Source organism: Vigna unguiculata, chromosome 3, assembly GCF_004118075.2.
Source record: "Vigna unguiculata cultivar IT97K-499-35 chromosome 3, ASM411807v1, whole genome shotgun sequence".
In the NCBI taxonomy this organism is placed as follows: domain Eukaryota; kingdom Viridiplantae; phylum Streptophyta; class Magnoliopsida; order Fabales; family Fabaceae; genus Vigna; species Vigna unguiculata.
The window spans coordinates 24,414,375-24,432,345 of record NC_040281.1 but is presented as its reverse complement, the minus strand read 5'-3'; the positions used below and the strand labels follow the sequence as shown (position 1 = coordinate 24,432,345).

The 17,971-nt window shown below is 35.6% G+C and overlaps 1 protein-coding gene across 1 annotated transcript; it reads right to left on the bottom strand.

Annotated features, from left to right (window-relative positions):
* Positions 1 to 16,333: 16,333 nt before the first annotated feature.
* LOC114176454 (probable carboxylesterase 12) lies at positions 16,334 to 17,594 on the bottom strand. The gene has a single exon (XM_028061500.1). It carries the CDS (start codon positions 17,424 to 17,426, stop codon positions 16,476 to 16,478), a length of 951 nt encoding a protein of 316 aa, XP_027917301.1. The 5' UTR covers positions 17,427 to 17,594; the 3' UTR covers positions 16,334 to 16,475.
* Between the last annotated feature and the right edge of the window lie 377 nt (positions 17,595 to 17,971).

Here is a 17,971-nt window from a genome sequence, read left to right as displayed (position 1 = left end):
AACGTAAACCTTAAGCTAATGAATCAATAATGGAGTAACAAAACAAACATCAAAGATACTAAAATAAAAATAGCACAAGGAAGAAGTTTACTTGAGTTGAATGCACAAGAGGAATGCAAAAGTTGTTGGTTGGATGAGAGTGAAGAGTGGTTGGTGCGTGGAAAGGGGGCAGAGTAGCGCTCGCCTGGCGAGAGTATGCTGTGAGTGAGTGGCACGAGAATGGGAGTTGGAATCAGGTTTGTATTTGAGAGAGATTGGGAAATAGAGTTAGGGATTTAAAGATTAGGGATTTGTAGAAGTGAGAGCAAGGAATGAGAGTGAGGCGCCAGGCGGGAGTAAGGATTAGGGTTTGAAGAGATGGGAAAATTGGACCAGCCAGAAACAGATTTAAAAAGCCCAAACGAGCAGCGCTGTGGTACCGCCTGGCGGGAGGTCACGAGCCGCCAGGCGGCGTATTAGTAAAATGCCTCTACACCAGTTTTTCTGGTGTGGCGCCAGGCGGGCGCTAGGGAACCGCCAGGCAACTAGCTCCTGGAATACTTCCAGGGGTCAATTTTTTAGATGGCGCCTGGCGGGAGGGAGTGAACCGTCAGGCGGTTAAGATGCAGGGGTGGATTTTTTTGTGTTTTTGGGTAATGGTTGGGTTGGCTTTGACTCAATTGTGCTCCCACCAACCTTTCACTCTTGCACACATACTTTTTCAAGCTTTTCAACTTCAAACCAAGCATTCACACTCAAGCAAAACATTCAATTCACTTAACAAATACATAACTTAATTTAAGACATGATTTCACTACACAACTATGCTACTCTCACAAACAACCAACTTTACACTACCACAATCTATGATGCATAAATGTTGAACTCAATTTAAAATGCAACAACAAGCACATGCTATCACATCCTAAAATTAACTATGCATGACAACACTCAAAGTTATGGAACCACATGTTCACAGATGCAAATTTAACACAAAGTTAAACATCTCAACAACAAAACAATCATACTAACAAAATTCACACATGCATACAAACATCATACTGAATTGAAAACGAAAATTAAAAGCTAAAATGAGTTTAGAGCACTGGGTTGCCTCCCAAGAAGCGCTTGTTTAACGTCACGAGCCTGACGGATAAGGCGCTTAAGCTTTGTTGTTGCTTTTGGTGTGCTCCTTCCCAACCTCACACCTATACAACTTCAATTGATCACTAGTCACCAATTTAGTCCTTCTAGAATAAGGAGCTTCAATTTCAATCCTTCCATCAACTTTGATGTCTCTAATAATCCACAACCTTGCCCATTTGACTTGAATCTTCTAGGAGAAATCTTCAACTGTTCTTTTCTCATCACAATTGGTTGGCCAAGTCTAAGTCCATTAGTCCCCATCAAAGAGTGATGGTGAACTAGAGCATCATCTTTCTCTTCCCTTTCTTCATTCACCTTCGCAGAGAAACAATTGGAGCACTTTTCAAGCAACTTTGAAGCTTGCCAAGGTCTACTCGTCATAGATAAGACTTCATTAACGACCTTAAGACTAGTTTGTTCATCAGTCGGTTCTTGCACAGCTTCAAGAACATTGAATGTCACCTCCTCATCTTGGTCTTTCAATTTTAGCGTTCCATCATCCACATTGATAACAACCTTTGCTGTCTTCATGAATGGCCTCCCAAGAATGAGTGGTACCCCTTCATCTTTCTCCATTTCCATCACCACAAAATCAACTGGGAATTTAAGATTATCTATTTGCACCACCACATCTTCCACCACACCATAGGGGTATTTGACGGAGCTGTCTGCTAGCTGCAAGGTCATCCTTGTTGGCTTGGCTTCGAGACCACCAACCTTTTTAAGCATAGATAGGGGCATAAGATTAATGCTAGCCCCTAAGTCAACAAGAGCTTTCCCCATATCTTGATTTCCAATGGTGCAGGGGATGGTGAAGCTACCCGGATCCTTGAAATTTGGAGGAAGATTTTTCTGAATTATGGTACTACAATTCCCTTGCACTTCAATAGTTTCCTCTTCTATGTACTTCTTCTTTTTGCCAAGGAATTCCTTCATGAACTTTGCATAAGAAGGTATTTGTTGCAGTGCTTCAGAAAAGGGAATCTTGATCTCAAGCTGCTTGAATATGTCTTTGAAGTGAGCTAATTGTCTCTCTTTCTCTTTTCTTGAAGGATTTTGAGGATAGGGGAGGGGTTTCACAACAACTTTCTCTTTTTGTCTTTTCTCTTTATCCTTCTCTTCACTTTTATTCTTTTCTTCTTCCACAACAATCTCCTCATCAACTTCTTCCTTTTGAATCTCTTCTTCATTCTTTCTCTTTTCTCTAGCCTCCACCTTTTCCTTAGAACCTAATCCAACCTCCTTTCCGCTTCTAGTGAAGATGGCCTTACATTGCTCTTTGGGGTTGGCTTCGGTGTTGGCGGAAAAAGAACTTCCTTGTTGATCAGCCAATTGCTTGGCTAATTGCCCCACTTGCACCTCCAAGTTTTTTATTGATGCATCAGTGTTCTTTTGATTTTGAATTGACATTTGCAAGAACTGTTGCATCATGTCCTCAAGCTTTGAGGTTCTGTCAGTCAAAGAGGGATGTTGGTAAGTTTGTTGATGTGGGGGCCTATTGGAAGGTCCAACTTGGCCCATGTTTTGGTCAGGTTTCCATCCTTGATTATAGTTTCCTGGTCGGCCTTGATTGCCCATATAACTAACTTCCTCTTGAGATGTGCTTGGCATAGCACATTGCCCATTGGTATGGTTTCCTCCACATAACTCACAACTTTGCACTTGTTGGAGTTGAGCTACAGAGGCGTTTTGAAGCTCTTGAGGAAGTTGTGACAATTTCTTCATCAGGGTCTCCAGCTGCTGAGTCATAATCTTGTTTTGAGCCAATAGAGCATCTTGGGATTGAAGCTCTAGAATACCCTTCTTTTGAGAATGAGCTCTCTCAGTATAGGCTTCATTATCATTAGCTGCCATATTCTCTATTAACTCATAAGCTTCCTCTGGCGTCTTCCACTTGATACTCCCACCGGCAAAGGCATCTAACATCAACTTTAACTAGGATTTAAGACCTGCCAAGAAAAGAGTAAGTTGTGTAGGTTGATCAAACCCATGAATGGGAGTCTTCCTCAGCAGTCCCTTGAATTTATCCCATGCTTGGCCCAAGGACTCATCCATATCTTGTTGAAATGCCGAGATTTCCTGTTTTCCCTTATTAACCTTGGACTGGGGAAAATATTTGCTCAAGAACTTTGCAACCACATCATCCCAGTTAGTGAGGCTATTTTCAGGAAAAGAATTCAGCCAGGCTTTTGCGGCTCCTGCTAGTGAGAATGGAAAGAGACTCAGTCGTATGGCTTCATCAGGAACTTGATGGATCTTCACAGTATTGCATATCTCTAAGAATGTGGCCAGATGAGTGTAAGGATTCTCATGAGACAAGCCGTTGAACTGATTACTCTGCACCAAATGAATAAGAGCTGGCTTCATCTCCATGTTGGTGGCATTGACGGTTGGCCTAGCAATACTGTTGAAGTTGATATGGCCTATGAACGCTGCATAATCTTCCAAAGTGCGTCTTTCACGACCCCTACCATCACCATGAGGATTTTCAGCCATTTCTTCTTCTGGCAAAGAATCAAGATTTTGAGAAGTAGACGGAAGAGTGTCTGAATCAGAAGAGTGATGGGCAACTTGTTGTGCTTGAGCTCGTCTTCTCCTTGTGGCACTATTATTTCTGCGGGCAGTTTTCTCTATCTCGGGATCAACAAGGAGTGGTTCTGAAGATGCAGTCCTCCTTGTACGGATCCTACCCTGCATAAACTATAGAGCAACAACAAAAACAAGCTCGAACTACAAGTTAGCCCAAAAATAATGTGCGTATATAAGTAAACAAAAACAGTAAATAAGTCAAAAATCACACAATAGTCTAGTATTAGACACGGGTCCCCGACAACGGCGCCAAAAACTTGTTAATGACTTTGGCAAGTGTACCAAGTCGCGCAAGTAGTAACCGGTAAGACCGGGATATCGTTTCCCAAGAGACTCGTGTATACTAATTAATTGCGTAATTAGTGACTAATTTAAACTAATGAATAAATCCATATTTTGAGTTTCAACGTATGAAGTTAAACTTTGCATAAATAATTAAAATTGAACTTTGGAAGTTAAAGGCACTTAGTGAATGGAAAAGATTAGAAATGATATGACTTGATATTGCCGGGGTTAGAATTCACCAACTATGCTCTCATGCAACTACAATTTAACATCCTCTTCATTAATATGCTAATGTCAACCCACAAAATTACTCAAACCCTAATTCCTTAATGAATTGAGCCTAAATTTCCTTATTAAAAGTCAATTCCTTGAACTCTTAATAAGTAAATTTGCTTTATGCACAAAGGTTTTAATGCAACCAATGGGTCAAGCCCCATTCCTAGGTACAAGCTCCATTGAGTTTTCTTATTTCAAATCTAGGTTTCAAAAGATATTTCCACACCCAATGAACCAAAAATCATGCAAGAGATGGCTAAATCAATGCAAGCTTTAAGTGAAGAAATAAGAAGACTAGCAATTAATGAAAGAGTCATATATAAAATCAAAACATTTGCATTTACACAAGAGTTTCGTGGCTATATCTAACCCCAACAAAAATGGGTTTAGCTCTCCATTGCCATGGAGAGCTCAAGCTTAAAAATGGAAGAAAAGGGAGAGAAAGAGATACAAGGAGGAAGATGGAGCTGTTCCCACGAGCCCTAGCACTCCTCCAAGATCTCCAAATGTGTTCTTCGTGCCTCAAAAATACCAAAGATTCTTTTCCCCTCACGAAAACAGAAGAAAAGGAGTCAACTTGCCACATCAGCGAACATTGGCGCCTGGCGGAAGGGTCTCACCGCCAGGCGGTATCGAGCAAACAGGGGGCAAAACTGGCAGCTACCGCCCGGCGATGTCCAGTTACCGCCAGGCGGTTCGTAACAGGGGCGCCTGGATGGCGCTTGGTTGGCGCTTGACTGGCAGTCTGTTCCGCCTAGCGCTTGCTTCGTGTCGCCAGGCGCTTCCTGTTGACATTTTTCTTCTTCTTTGCTATTCCGGGTCACTCATTAGTTTGGATTTTTTTGGAACAAAGCTTCCCATCTACAAAAAGGACACAAAAATTGGGATTAGCGATATATTTAGATCAATGTAACCCAAAATATATTTATTTACAAAAGTAAGGTAAAATTGAGGATTAAGTAGGTTAAAAGCTTTGGAAGAGATGATTTTGCTAATGAAATATAGCATGGATAATGGTAAAAATTAACATTATCAGTCAGCCGCTGACTTGCTTGGGGTAGACCCTCTAGTCGCTTCCCACAAGCTATCCATCTACAAAGAAGCCCGCTACGTCTCCTAGAAAAAATGCAAACTTGGCGAAGAACGCCGCCTAGCAGCTAAGGCTGAGGCTGACAAGTTACTGAGCGTCGAATTCATCGACGAAGCTCAATACACCACTTGGCTTTCTAATGTAGTCTTGGTGAAGAAAGTCAATGGCAAATGGCAGATGTGCATAGACTACACGGATCTAAACAAGGCCTGCCCTCACGATGCCTACCCATTACCCAATATCAACCGACTTGTTGACGGCGCGACGGGGAATAAAGTGCTTAGTTTTCTGGATGCATATTCTGGATACAACCAAATCCTCATGGCTGCATCTGACATGAACAAGACTGCCTTCATCACGGACGATGCCAACTACTTTTATAGAGTTATGCCTTTTGGTCTTAAAAACGCCAGCGCAACCTACCAACGACTGATGGACAAAGTTTTCATCCATCTAATGGGACAATGTGTCAAAGTGTATGTTGACGACATGGTTGTCAAGTCTCCAAGCCACCACCAACATGCCGAAGACCTCTCGGTGATCTTCTCCGCGCTACGCCAATACAACCTTCGCCTCAACCCTGACAAGTATTTGGCCAGGTAGCTAGAAACAGAAATGCCTCAGTTATATCAAATCATGCATATTCACCTAAGTTGCAAAACAAAAGAATCAAGTTAAATATTTGAGTATAAACAAGCATGAGCAAGTCACTAAAGAGAAATAGGAATGGGACAAGGCAAACCATCCTTTACATTAAGGCTCAAGACTCACAAGGTCAAAACTCTTTCACAAAAGATTTAATCAAGTAATTCTCAAATCAACTCAATTAGCAAACCATAGAAACAATCCATTCATATCAACATGACTTTTAGTTTTCCAGAATTATGATCATCCCAATTATTGAATCAAATCCTAAAAATTCAATGTCAATATGTTTTATTGAAAGCAAGGAAATATTTTTTATGGATTTCTTATGAGACATATTGTTTAAAAGTTTCACTTAGTAAAAAGTTCATACTTTCACAATTTTCTCAAAAAGAAATCACCATTTTTTTCTTTTTAAATGAAAACAAAAACAAAAAATTGAAAAAAAGGAAAAAAAATCCTACCTACAATTTGTCTCCCCCACACTTATTTAAAAAAAATGTCCTTGATGGACTTATTTTAGGGAGGAAACAAAACTTTGTGACTTTTGGCTCAATCTGGCCATATGTTAAAATTATTTTTTTTAATTTTATAAAGTACAAGTCAGCTTGTACAATTTTATTATAGAAAACAAAAACACATATCAGTCATCATGCATTCATCATGCACTTTTCCCAATTTTTCAGTCGAGTATTTTTGTGTTTTAATCAATTGTTTCTATCAGTACTGGTTCTGTATGTATCTGTTTAATGAAATCAATAACCTAACTTTGTTTTTAATCGATTGAAACTGTCTAATCTATGAGTGTTTGCATCTATACTTGGTGGTTGATTTGATTCAATTAAAAACTATTTTAGGCTTTTAAAAGTCACCTTATTTTTTAACCAGCCAATTCAACCCCCTTTCTTGGCATTTCAACCATTTCAAAACTTACATTTCTAACACCGAAGACTTGGTCATATAAGTGAGAAAAGGGCTTAATTACTTAGCCAAAAAGGATGAACTTTTGGGATTGAAGAGTGCAGAGTTGAAGAAATGTTTCCATTGCTTGGTTGATAAACAAACCAGAATATCCTTTAAGAAACATCCTTCCTCAAGAAAGTAAGAGGTTCTTGAGTTATTGGTTTTTGATCTTTGCAACCCATTAAAGGTAAAGTCGTTTAGTGGTGCACTTTACTTTGTTACTTTTATTGATGATTGTTCCAAGAAGTTATGGGTCTATGCACTTCAGCAAAAAGATCAAGTGCTTGAAAAGTTCAACGAATTTCATGCTTTGGTTGAGAGGCAATCAAGCAAGAAGCTAAAATGTATCCGTACTAATAATGGTGGTGAGTATCGTGGACCGTTTGATGTTTATTGCAAGCAAGATCGTATTAGACATGATAATACTTCTCTTAAAACTCCTCAGTTCAATGGTTTAATAGAGAGGACGGACATGACTTTAGTTGAAAGCGTTAAATGTATGCTTTTTGAAGCAAAGTTGCCTAAACACTTTTAGGGAAAAGGCATTGCTTGTAGTTGTGCATGTTATTAATCTTAGTCCTGCAGTTGCTTTGAATATTGAGGTGCTAGAAAAACTCTGGTTTGGTAAGAATGTTAGGTATGATCATTTCCATGTCTTTAGTTGTAAGGCATTTGCTTATGTTCCAAAGGATGAAAGGTCCAAGTTAGCTGCAAAGATAAAGTAATGTATCTTTATTAGTTATGGTCAAGATAAATATGACTACAGGTTGTATGACCTTGTAGAGAAGAAGCTAGTCAGCAATCGTGATGTGTAGTTCATGGAAGACCAAACCATTGAAGACATTAACAAGGTGGAGAAGACTACACTCGAGAAAGATAATAATGTCATTGATGGTAATCTAATGTGGTTGCATATTCATAATCTGGATAATATTGAGACTTATGCTCAAGATGATGAGCAACATGGTGATATTGATGATCAATAGGTTGGAGATGGAGTAGAGGTTCTGATTGATGATGCTTAAGAGGAACATGATGATGATCTTGGTGATACACCTAAATTACCATAAGTCCCTATCAAGAGGTCCAATAGGCAAATAAAACCATCTTCTAGGAATCCTTTTGATGATTATATAACTTTGACTGATGGTGGAGAACTTTAGTGTTTTGAAGAAGCTTTGGACTATGAAGAAAATGCAAGATGAGATGAAATTGCCCAAGGGAAAAAAGGTTTTAGAGAACATGTGGATTTTCAGAATGAAACAAGATGCTAATTCTACATCTCCTTGGTACAAGGCCATATTAGTGGTGAAAGACTTTAGATAGAGAATGGGTATTGATGTCAATGATATTGTCTCACCTGTGATGAAAATGTCATTTGTCATAAATGTGCTAAGTAGTAAGATCGTCGAATTGGTGTTCATCTCCACATTGTTGTGAGGGGGGAGATATGTTAGGTTGGGTTCCAACTATGTGTCTAAAAAGTTAAGCCTAGTCAAGCTCATTTTGTCTCACTATTTAACCTAAGTGGATGGGCTCCTTTAGAAAAGAGAGAGTGTAAGTCGCAACCTTTGGAAGAGAGAGGGAAGAAAGCAAAAATTTGTTGGCATATTCACCGAATTTCCTTAGTAAAATTGAGATTCCTACTTTGTTCACTATTGGATTGGGAAGAAACTTATGTAGAAGATTCACACCATAAGGTTCTTCATTTTGACCATTGTTATTGTCAATTGTGGGTTTGAGTTTATAAAAATCAGTCTTGCATTGTTTTCTATTTAAGGTTGCTCTTTCTTTGTTATTACTTTCATGTATTGGCCGGTTGTAGGCACTTGTTTGTGCTTTTGAATTGACTCCCTTGTACCTAAGGATGGCAAAAATATTCATGCCCGCTGATATTCTCGGATAAAATCTGTGGCAGATAGTTAGTACCGGGTAACAGGTAGCGGGTATTTTAATATCTGCTTATAAATGAGTCGGGTGTAGGTATCATACTACCCATACATGCGGGTACCCGTTACTTGCAAAAAATTAAAATTTATTTTATATTTTATGAAGATGAATTTTATTAAAATTAAAGTTAAATTTAATTTATATTTGATTTAATTTAATTTATATTTAATTTGATTTGAATTTTTTATAATATATATATATATATATATATATATATATCTTTCTCAAATATTCGCGGGTATGCGAGTATCCATGGGTACCTGCAGGTTTTAAAAAAATATGCGGGTATTTTTTAAACGGATACTCGGTGGGTAAACGAGTAGGTAGCAAGTGGATTTTTTTTTACAAGTTGAGTTATGAGTAGGCACTATCCATGCCCGACCTGACCCCCCATTGTCATCCCTACTTGTACCTATATTTGATCTTGTGAAGCTTGAATTACTCGTTTGTGCCCATGGGTTTTTACTTCTCACATTGAAAGGGTTTTTCCAAGTTAAAAACATTACTATTCTCTTTTGTGATTATCGTTGCCATTTTCTTTTGTTCTTGTTTGCATAAATTATTGCAAGTTTGCGGGAATTATTTTAGTTGTTTATCGATGTGTAATAAAATAAAGGGCTAAATATGTATTTAGTCCCTAACCTTTGACACGAAATTGGAATTCATCTCTATTCGAAGTTTTGATACATTTTTGTCTCCAAACTTGAAAAATGAATAGATATAGTACTTTAAACCTTAGTACATTAAATTTTGTTTGACGTGTCAAATATATTTTATGATAGTATTTAAGTATTTTAGATCGTTTAACACGTTCCTATTTCATATGTCAGCTGGAAAATGTATTTAACATGTCAAAAAAATTTAATGTACTTATATTCATTCATTTTCAAAGTTTGAAGATTAAAATATATTAAAATTTCAAGAACAAATTTCAATTTTATGTCTAAATATAACATGCCTATATTACTTTTCTACTTTACTTTTTCGTTCTCACTGTTATCTTCAAATTTTCGCCCGAAATAATCGACATACAAATATTTTCAATTTGAGAAAAAAGTTTCTTAACAATTTTTTTAAAACCTAAAAAAGAGGAAGAGAATAATGAAAATACTGAGCATTTTTCTGTCTAGTTTTGTCGAATCTTGCTTTAATTTGTATTTGATAATTTTTATCTTAGAAAGATTTAAAATTCATAAATATAATGAATGAGTGCATGAATTCAAATCTTCGTTAATGGAAACACAAAATTTATTATGCTTCTCTCATGCCTAATAACGGAAAACAAATAAAATATACGCTATAAAGTGTGTATTAAAAATTACTCTCTATGAAATACTTAATAGTCGATGCAATTTACTAAAATAAATAGAAACTTATTTAATTAAAAAATATACCTAACGCATTCATAGTTTGAACAGAAAAAAATATTCCCTATAGAACAAGCTGATATTATACTACGTGGAGAAAGAAAGAGAGATTCATCATTCAATAAAAAATTAGAATATCACTACTATTGATATTCCGAGTGAACTTAATTATATGACAAATTTTTCGGTGATTACAAAACTGTTATGCTTTATTCTTTTAATTTATATTACTAACACTCCATTTCGCTGAATTTTTTAATATCTGTTGAGTGTAATAACTAAAAGAAAAGATAAGATAATAACAACTGAAATTATCTCAATAAGCATAGTTACTAGTATTCGGATTCAATCCTTCACTCAATTCAACTTAACCAAATTATACTTTTGCAAATTGAATTTTAATTCATCGAATTAGAACTGGATTTGATAATATAATTTTTTTAATTTTAAGTTTGATAGAATAATATTTATTTAATAATTGTATTAGAAAAGTAAATTTATATTTTATTATATAATTATTATGTCTTTTATGTGTTTAATTTTTTATTTTTAAAACAATCCTTAATTCAACCTAGTTATATTATAATTAGATTGAATTGAGTTGTTAAAAATAATACTTGCAATCTAATAACCCAATTGAATGCAATTTATTGTACATACTGGAAGGTCTACTTACATTTCTGCCTTTATTTTAAGGGTTGTCCCTTTGGGCCTAAAGGCTGGCCCATAGGGTGCCAAGGCCCCTAAAGCAGCCAAACCCTCTCATGCCTCTTCACTTCGCAAAAACAGTGTTTTTCAAACCCTCCCTTGTTCTCAACAGAAGTTCTGTTAGGGCTTGGTTCGCTCTTGTTCACGCTAGCTCAAAAGCTCACCCCGTCTCACGTAAGTCAGTTCTTGAACCATACTTTCCCCTTTCTAAGTTGTTTTTCATGGTTTCTGTTGGGGTTCACAGTAGTAAACCCATTTTTCCTTCTGTGCCGCTGTTCTCAGATCTCGAGTCTGCTTCTGGAGCTGCTGGGTCCGTTGGCTTAAAGTGTCAAAGTTTGTCACAGTAGCTCTTCTAGGTAAGGGAAACTAGGGTTTCGTGTTTTAATGTATATGGCTTGATTCCAGTTCTGTTTAGTGCTCTTGGAGATTGTATGTTGTTTAAGATAACATGAAAATGTATTGTGCGTCATTCTAGTTGAATATTGGAGTTTGCCTGCGTGAACAATGGAAGGTTCTGGTTTTCTCGCCCATGTTGTTTGCGCGAGTTGTCGCTCAGGCGACGAGCTCCTATTTTGAGCGAAAGTCTATATTGCTCAGACGAGGAGGTCTCGCCTAAGCGAGAGAATGCGCAAGCCACTGTTCCCCTCTTCTCGAGCTCTCGCTTAGGCGAAAGGAGCTCGCCTGAGCGAGAGACCCTCTCGCTTGAGCGAGACCTTTCTACTTGAGCGAGGAGCTGCTCGAAGGTGCGTTCTTATTTTGTTGCTTCTCTGTTCTTGGATGTTTGGCACATGCTTGATTGGATTATTATGTTAAAAGCATGAGATGAATAAATATGCATGAGTGAAATGGTTTATGGGTTGTGAATGATGAGTTTAAAATGATCTTGGCATGTGATTTGTATATGATGGTTGGTTATCAAAGTGGCATGGTTTTGGCATGATAAATGATTCTATATTGATTGTTGGAGGCATGATATTGGTTTGCTTAGGATGGAATTCCATGATAGTTTCATGGTGGTGCCTCATTGGTTAGGGCGTAATTTCATGAGCCTCTAGGTGGACCTCATGGTGGTGCCTCAGTTGGTCGGGACGTAATTCCATGACCCATGTTAGTGGGATTTCATGGTGGTGCCCCATTTATATAATTTAGGAAGGATTCAAGGTAAGGATTGCATCCTAGCACTCTAATGAGTCAGTTAGACTCACATAGAGCGTACTGACTCAAGTGATGAGAGTAGCAGGAGGCCTGAAACACTTTAAGGGCTAACCTTGTGTGGGGGATGTAACACTAGAACAATTAGCTCGGTAGAGTAGTAAAGACCACCACAAGTGCAAGCATCTACTGAATCCGACTAATTATATGTATCATGATGAGTCGTGTCTCGAGTCTTAGTGTATTGTGTGCAGGTCATAACATGATTGGTTGACATATGCATTTTGGATTATGAGGATGTATATGTAACTGCATGATAAACTGTTTTCTCTCTAGGTTACCCTTTTGTTTGTGTATGTTCTATTTGTGTGGTTTTCTCTTTTTGCGATGATCATCAATTTATTGATGTGAGCAGATGTGAGAAACCCTTGTGGTCAACAGGAGAATGGTGACTCCACTACATAGCCTGCCTGGGTTGAATTCCGTTGATTTGGGCTTTTCTTTTAGGGCTATGGCCCATGTATTGTCTTGCCTCTGGGCTTTATTTTGAATTATTATTGATCCTTTACTATACTTTATTATTGACATCGTGGTGTGCCCTAGTACATTCCTGGTTCCGTTTGGGATAACTGTAGGAGTAACGCTTATACTCCAAGACCTTACTTATTATACTATTTTGTGTGATATTCCTTTTAATTAGAATTATTAATTAAATGGGGTGTTACATATACTATTAGAGTATATATGCGGTTGACTAGTAAAGCTTTCACAAAAATAATGAATAACAATATGGCTGATTTTTTTACCTTAAAATGCTTTGACATCATAACTCAGCAAAGGAATTCTAATACTTTGCAGGTCATTTGAAATTTTTTTAGTGTAGATTGGATTAAAATAAGGCCTTATGGTGTTGACTTTGGTTGTCTATATCATGAGAAAAAGTGTATTTAGTGTCGGTGTTTGTTTGGCCAATGCTAATAAGCAAAGTGTATGCAATACTAAAATCACATACATTATTCCGTTAAGGTCGATTCTAACTAGTATTGGCTAAGTAGGCATTAAGTTATCATTAATTTTGACATTAATTTTCAATTAAAATAGTTTAGCATCGGTTTAGCCAACAAGTTTGTTTTCATTTTAAAAATTTTCTTTTATAGTTAGTGTATGATAAGTTTATGCTAACTTAAATAAAATATTATTAAAAAGAATGTTAACCTTATATATTTTAGTTTTTTATTTATGTTTAAAGCTAAATTAAATAAATTAAATATTAAAATTAATAAAGTTAGTGTTTGCCAAGTTGACGCTAACCTTACTTATCTTTAATATTTATTTTAATTTTTTGAGATCTGATCATGTGATCTTTTTATAATTGAGGTCAACCTAGGCTAGTTATGGAGAAATCTTCCTTCCACCGATCTTAACTCCTTCCTTCTGAAAGATCTACAAATTGACTTCCAAGAGATATACAAATTACTAGTCCCTGAGACCTAAGCTTGCACTTATGCCAAGCGTAAGGCTTGGTGATAAGATGACATCGTTGTATATCCTAAGATTTACACCTTGGCTTTTGATAGATCTACAGTCTGACCTCTAGGAATGATATAGATCAATGAGGTACAAAAGGCTTCTATAAAATGATAGTGAATGATAGTAATATATTTTTTATTTTACTATCACGTGTGTTTGTTTTGAGTAGATAAAATGAAGATAGGAAATGAAGATTTTTTTAATTAGAAAAAAATAATTTATAATTAAAAAAATTAATTTGGCATCCTAGAATTTTTTTGTCTAAATTTCGTCATTGTCTAAAAGTGCATTTAGTATTGACTTTTTATCGATGTTAATAAGTAAATGTTATCACTAAATAATTATTTGTGTCAAAATTATAGACGTTAATTCGTTAGTGTAAGTTTTTTAGGTGAGCTCAAATTAGTGTTTGCTAAGGTGAAGTTAAATTATCACTAATTTTAAATTAATTTTTTAATTAAAGTAGTTTAGCATGACATAGCCAACACCAAATTGTTTTTATTTTAAAATTTTTGCATCAGTTTGGTCGACACTAATGACAATAACTAAAAGAAATTGTTCAATACCTTCATTTTCAAATAATACAAACAAAAATAAATAAATATAGTGAATTAAAAAGATGAGTATAAATGAAGGAGATGAGAAGAGTGTGGATAAAAGAAAAAAGGAAAGAAAAACCATATATATATATATATATATATATATATATATATATATATATATATATATATATATAAAAGAGATGAATTTGAATGAAATATATAGATGTAATAAATTTATATAAAAATTGAGTGAAAAAAATTATGAGAGTATATTTGTGAACTTAAAAGTATGGGCCTTTACATTAAAAATTATTTATGGTCCATATTCAATAATTCAAAATATACAACTTAACGTCCTTTTAATCTACTCTAACTTAAATAAAAATAAATATTAAAAATAAATGAGGTTAGTGTTCGTTAAATCTACATAACCTTATTTATTTTAATTTTTCTTTTATAGTCACCATCTGAATAGTCAATATTAAATAAATAAATTATTAAAAATAAATAAGATTAATACTAACTTTATTTGTTTTAATTTTTTATCTATATTTGATATTCGTTGTGCTAAATTAAATGAATAAAATATTAAAATAAAATAAGGTTAGTTTCCGTTAAATCAATGTTAATTTTATTTATCTTTTATATTTATTTTAATTTTCTCTATAGCATCCGCTCAATGATGCTAACTATTTATTTTCTTAAAAAATTAATCTTTTGTATCATCGGCTAAGCATGCACTAATACTGTCACAATTTGATTAATACTAAAATTTGGAAACTAAATTTATGTTTCCTAGATATGTTACTTGGTATTGGTTTATTCAGATGGAGATAGAATATACCGGTGGTTTCTTGTCTTTTTTAGGAATTGAAATATCTCTTTATGCATAATTAATGGAGCAATCTTGGTCATTGAACATGCTTGGCCGGTTGGATATCGACATTTTTGGTTAGCCAGCAACTCTTCTATGCTATACAAAGTGTTTTTTTTTTTCAATACAAATTGGTTCTTGAATTCTTTGAGGTAGATGGAGAAAAATGCTTGAATTAAGTGTTCTCATATTTTTTAAAGAAAAAAATTATTGTACGAATAAATTGAGTGCCATTAATTTAGAATATAAAATAATTTATAAATGGTATTCTTCTAGTAGAATTTCTCTTAACTTTTTTCATAATAGGTATTAATTACCTACTTTCAGAATTTTGTTTTTTGAAATTTTTATTGTATTTTTTCTATATGGATTTGATTTTGATCCTCATATTTTCTATTTTTTTATGTTAATAAATTTACCCATGTAAGATGTCATGCCTAACATGATTATATATATATAAAAAATAATCTAATAACCCAATTAAATAAAATAAAAATATTATATTAAATTGATCAATTTATTCACTTATCCACTTAATAATACCTCCATTCAGTCACGAACAAAATAAAATCAATGTCAATAAAACTATTTAAGTTAATTAATTTTGATTAATAATTTCATTTAAAAAAAATTGCATAATTATATTGAATAACACTGTTTTCTTCAGTCATAAGAATAATTTATGTCATCATCAATCGAATCAATACGTCGATTTCAAAAAAAAATATGATAACGAAGGTTTCATTAATAAACCATAAATGAAAAAAGTTACAAAAATAAGAATAAACGTGTTTGAATTGAAAACATTCTTTTATTAATTTTTTTGTCTTAAATATCGTTGTCATTTATTTGCGGACGGTCATCATTTTGACAGAATGTTTACAATATCTTTCAATTCTACCGAATATGCAAAATGGTTCTCATTTTGTCAATTCGTATTTTATGTAGTCTTTTTCTGTGATGCCGTTTAAGTTAATAACAGAACCATATGTACAGTACACGTAACACATCCCAATGCAACGTAATACAAATCAAATCGTGTCACCTATAGTGTTCTGTTATTGACTTAAACGGCGTCACAGAAAATGACAAAATAAAATACAAATTGCAAAAATGAGCACAATTTTAAACATTCAATAAGAATGAGGATCATTCTAAACATTCTATAAAAATAAGGACCATCTACAACAATCACTTAGATAAAAAAAGTATTTAATTTTTTATTTTTTTCATGTAAGAAGGAGCAGAATTTTGAATTAAGCATCTGAATTGATGAACAATACGACATCCATGACATAAAACAAAATGGAAAACTGACAACTGCGAGTAAAGCAAGGATGCAACAAGTATGGCTGCAAATTCAGAACTGCAAACTTTAATCAACTGTTGTTGATGAAAGAAGCAATTCGATGGAGCAAGGAGACAGCGCTGTCACAATCTGGATCGAACAAATGAAAGACGTGATCTTCTCCTTTTGCCTCCATCACCTCAGCAACACCTTGCCACTCACTCTTCTCCACCAACTCCTTGTAATACCAACCTCGATCCTTCAGCAAATCGTTCTCCGCAACGCAAATCAGCACTCTTTTCGAGGCCAGCTTCCCCAGATTCGGATCCTTAGCCGGGTTCAGCAACGGGTCGTCGGATCCTGTAGAGGCAGGGCAAGTGAAACTCCACAAACCATCCACCACGGAAACTTTGTCCAGCTTTTGGACCTCAGAACCGATTCTCTCCGCGCCCCAAAAGTAAGGATGCACCAGCACAATCCCTTGGAGGTTGATACCCGGAAGACCGTGGATCCCGACCCGTAGAGCCATGTGGTGTGCGATGTTTGCTCCCGCACTGTCCCCAGCGAAGAACACATTCCCGAAATCAGCGTGGCGATTGAGGGACTCCACAGGGCCGTTTCCGTTCAAATGGGAGGCCACCCATTGGAGCGAGGTCCATGAATCTTCATAGGCAATGGGAACGGGGTGTTCAGGGGCTCTTCGGTAGTGAACAGACACGGCAACGATGTGGGCCTTGGAAACAACTGAGTTGAGGAATTTGTGGTAAGGAGGAGAGAATGGTGTTTCTATGCAGAACCCTCCACCGTGGAAGTAGACGAGGAGGGGAAGCTTTTCGCTTTGATCGCTTAGTTTGGGAGTGAAGATCCTGGCTGATACGTCGTCGTCTTTTGAGATTACAACGTCATTGGATATGACATTTGTTGCGGAATCGGCGCCCGGCGGCACGACTTCGCACCCGGAAATCCTCTCGGCGTGACCGTCTTTGTAGATTTTGAGAAAGGGTGATAAATCGAGGGCTACTTCGCTAGAGGTGGAATCCATGGCAGAAAGAAGGCGAAGAAACCGAGTTGGGCGAGAGAAGAAGGTTAGGTATGTTATAAATTATGATAGTGTATTGAGTAGATGAGTACCGAACAGCGTCCACATAAACTGAGAGCTCATTCACTCCAACTAATCTTTATAGACTAACTGAAGAAAATGGATTTCAACCCGTGAATCAATCCGATTTATCACGGGTTTAAGTCAGGTTAGGTTAAGAAAAATTTAATTTTTTTAAAGGTGGGTTGAACTCAACTCGACTCACTTAACTCACAAATTAAACGGGTTCGAACCGGGTTGATGGTGGATTGACCCATTTAACCCACCAACATTTTTTTACAATGTTTTTTTAATTTCTAATTATATAGGTTCACAATTTTATATTTTTAAATGTTAGAATGTTGCTTAATAATATTTGAATAGTTTAAATGTTTTATTGAATAGCATGACATAAAATGTGTAATATTAGCCATTTTTCTTGGACTATATGAACACTTTCTTAGAAACAATTTATCATATATTGGTGGTGAGCATGATAAAAACATTGG